General features: G+C 43.0%; 1 protein-coding gene across 1 annotated transcript in view; it reads left to right on the top strand.

Annotated features, from left to right (window-relative positions):
• Positions 1-5: 5 nt before the first annotated feature.
• The window catches only part of LOC104998085 (antigen WC1.1), a gene marked incomplete at both ends in the record, with an annotated part of 13122 nt that continues 10467 nt past the window's right edge, over positions 6-2660 (top strand). The window contains 2 exons of the mRNA XM_010853111.1: positions 6-236; positions 330-647. Coding sequence (XP_010851413.1) covers positions 6-236; positions 330-647 — 549 coding nt within the window. The remainder of the gene's footprint in view (positions 237-329; positions 648-2660) is intronic.

Consider the following 2660-nt stretch of genomic DNA (forward strand, 5'->3'; position numbering starts at 1 on the left):
CCCAGTGTCTGATGGAAACTTCACACTCCCCACTGCCCAGGTCATCTGTGCAGAGCTGGGATGTGGCAAGGCTGTGTCTGTCCTGGGACACATGCCATTCAGAGAGTCCGATGGCCAGGTCTGGGCTGAAGAGTTCAGGTGTGATGGGGGGGAGCCTGGGCTCTGGTCCTGCCCCAGAGTGCCCTGTCCAGGAGGCACGTGTCTCCACAGTGGAGCTGCTCAGGTTGTCTGTTCAGGTGAGGTGCACATCAGGACTTAACCTCCGTGTACACTCAGTTCAAGCTAAAAAAGAAATCAGATTTTACTGAAATCCTGTCTTTTTCTATCAGTGTACACAGAAGTCCAGCTTATGAAAAATGGCACCTCTCAATGTGAGGGGCAGGTGGAGATGAAGATTTCTGGACGATGGAGAGCACTCTGTGCCTCCCACTGGAGTCTGGCCAATGCCAATGTTGTCTGTCGTCAGCTCGGCTGTGGAGTTGCCATCTCCACCCGCAGAGGACCACACTTGGTGGAAGGAGGTGATCAGATCTCAACAGCCCAATTTCACTGCTCAGGGGCTGAGTCCTTCCTGTGGAGTTGTCCTGTGACTGCCTTGGGTGGGCCTGACTGTTCCCATGGCAACACAGCCTCTGTGATCTGCTCAGGTAAGAGAGGGAAGGGCTACTATACTTAGGATTCTCATGGAGTGAAATTTCCCCAAAGCAGAGAGTAAGGGAAAACAGGCTTAAAAAGGAAGATATTCTGTAGTGAAATTATTGAACTCAGGTTTCAGCTGCTCATTACTCAAGAATCCAATACTGAGACACAAGCGTGGGATAAAATTAAAGATAGCTTTGTTGAGGAAACCAGCAGTTCTGGGGAAACAGAGGACTAATGTACCAAAGAACTAGCTCCCCCTTGCTGATCAGGGACAAGACTTTTTAAATGGGAATTTCAGGAGTGCGCAGGTGGAGGTAGGGGACAGGTTACCTGCAGAATAGTACAGCTAGCTCCGACAGTCATCTTGAAATAGGTCTGATCAGTGTCACCTTTATTGTTTGAATTGCAGTTAATCATCAGTTCTAGTGTTGGTCTGTTCCCATTTCCTTGAGGCCAATTCTTAGAATTGTGCAAGATGAAGAAGATTATGGGCTTCCCTGTTGACTCAGATGGTAAAGAATCTGCTTGCAATGCAAGAGACTCAGGTTTGATCCCTGGGTTGGGAAGATCCCCTGGAGAAGGAAATGGCACCCCACTAGTCTGGTCATCATGTAATTTACTTCTACTACCTGGTTGGGATTTCAGCATCTGCAAAACAGCTCAAAGGATATGGCTCAGAATGTTAGCTATAGCCCATGAGGAGGAACTAAAAATACTTGACTTTGTTTAGGGTTAAACTATTATTATTTTATCCGATTTGACTGTTTTCCTTTGTTTCTGAAAAATTTTCATTTCTGTGATTAAATTTATTCTTTGGCTAAGGCTTTTCTACAGACAGAAGCAGGTGCAGGACATGAGGGTGGTCTGTCCTGAGAAGGCTCCGTAAGGTCCTGCTCCATAACCTTCTCATTGTTCACTCATTTTTTCAGGGGAAAGAAGTGCTAAGAAATGCTATGTCAGGGAAAGAAATGCTTAGATGAATAATATTTTTATGAAACATTATTATTTAAGGATAATAATAGAGAACAAAGTACAAACAGTAAGTGTATGCCTAGGTCATGTTCCCAACCCAGATCCACAAAGAGAACATTCACAGCACCACAGAATCACTATTGCCTCCTGATAGCTGTGTCCTCCTCCTCTCCAGGGAAGACTGCTTACCTAAGACTTGTACTGCCGTAGAATATTTTCTCAGTTTTTGAACTTTATGTATAACCATATAGAATATTTTATTTCGTGTCTAATTTCCCACTCATGATGTTGTTTATGGCAACATTGTATTCAATTTTATTACTATAGAGTAGTCCTTTGAATGATCACATGACCATGCGTTGATCCATTCAACTAGTGCCAGAGATTTCAGTTTGTTGCCAGGTTTTGACTATTACAAATACAGTGGTGCAAATTACCATGACAATGACTTTTGGCATAAATATTTATTATGTTTTTTTGTGTTTAATTCTGTTTTATATTTTTATTTTCTTAATGGTATGGTGTACTTCAATGAGCCAAGTTACTCATCTTAAGTTAATTCATTCACCTTTTTTACTGTACATGTAGTGGTCCTTCAGTCAGTCAGTTCAGTTCAGTCACTCAGTCATGTCCGACTCTTTGCAATCCCATGGACTGCAGCACATCAACCTTCCCTGTCCTTCATCATCTCCCACAGCTTGCTCAAGCTCATATCCATTGAATTGGTGATACCACCCAATCATGTCATCCTCTGTCATCTACTTCTCCTCCTGCCTTCAGAATTTTTCCGCATCAGGGTCTTTTCCATTGAGTCAGTTCTTCCCATCATGTGGCCAAAGTATTAGAGCTTCATCTTCAGCATCAGTCCTTCCAATGAATATTCAGCACTGATTTCCTTTAGGATTTACTGGTTTAATATCCTTGAAGTCCAAGGGACTCTCAAAAGTCTTCTCCAACACCACAGTTCACAAACATCAATTCTTTGGTGCTCAGCTTTCTTTATAGTCCAACTCTCATATCCATACATGATTACTGGAAAAACCATA

This window comes from Bison bison, unplaced genomic scaffold, assembly GCF_000754665.1.
Source record: "Bison bison bison isolate TAMUID 2011002044 unplaced genomic scaffold, Bison_UMD1.0 scf7180017852854, whole genome shotgun sequence".
In the NCBI taxonomy this organism is placed as follows: Eukaryota; Metazoa; Chordata; class Mammalia; order Artiodactyla; family Bovidae; genus Bison; species Bison bison.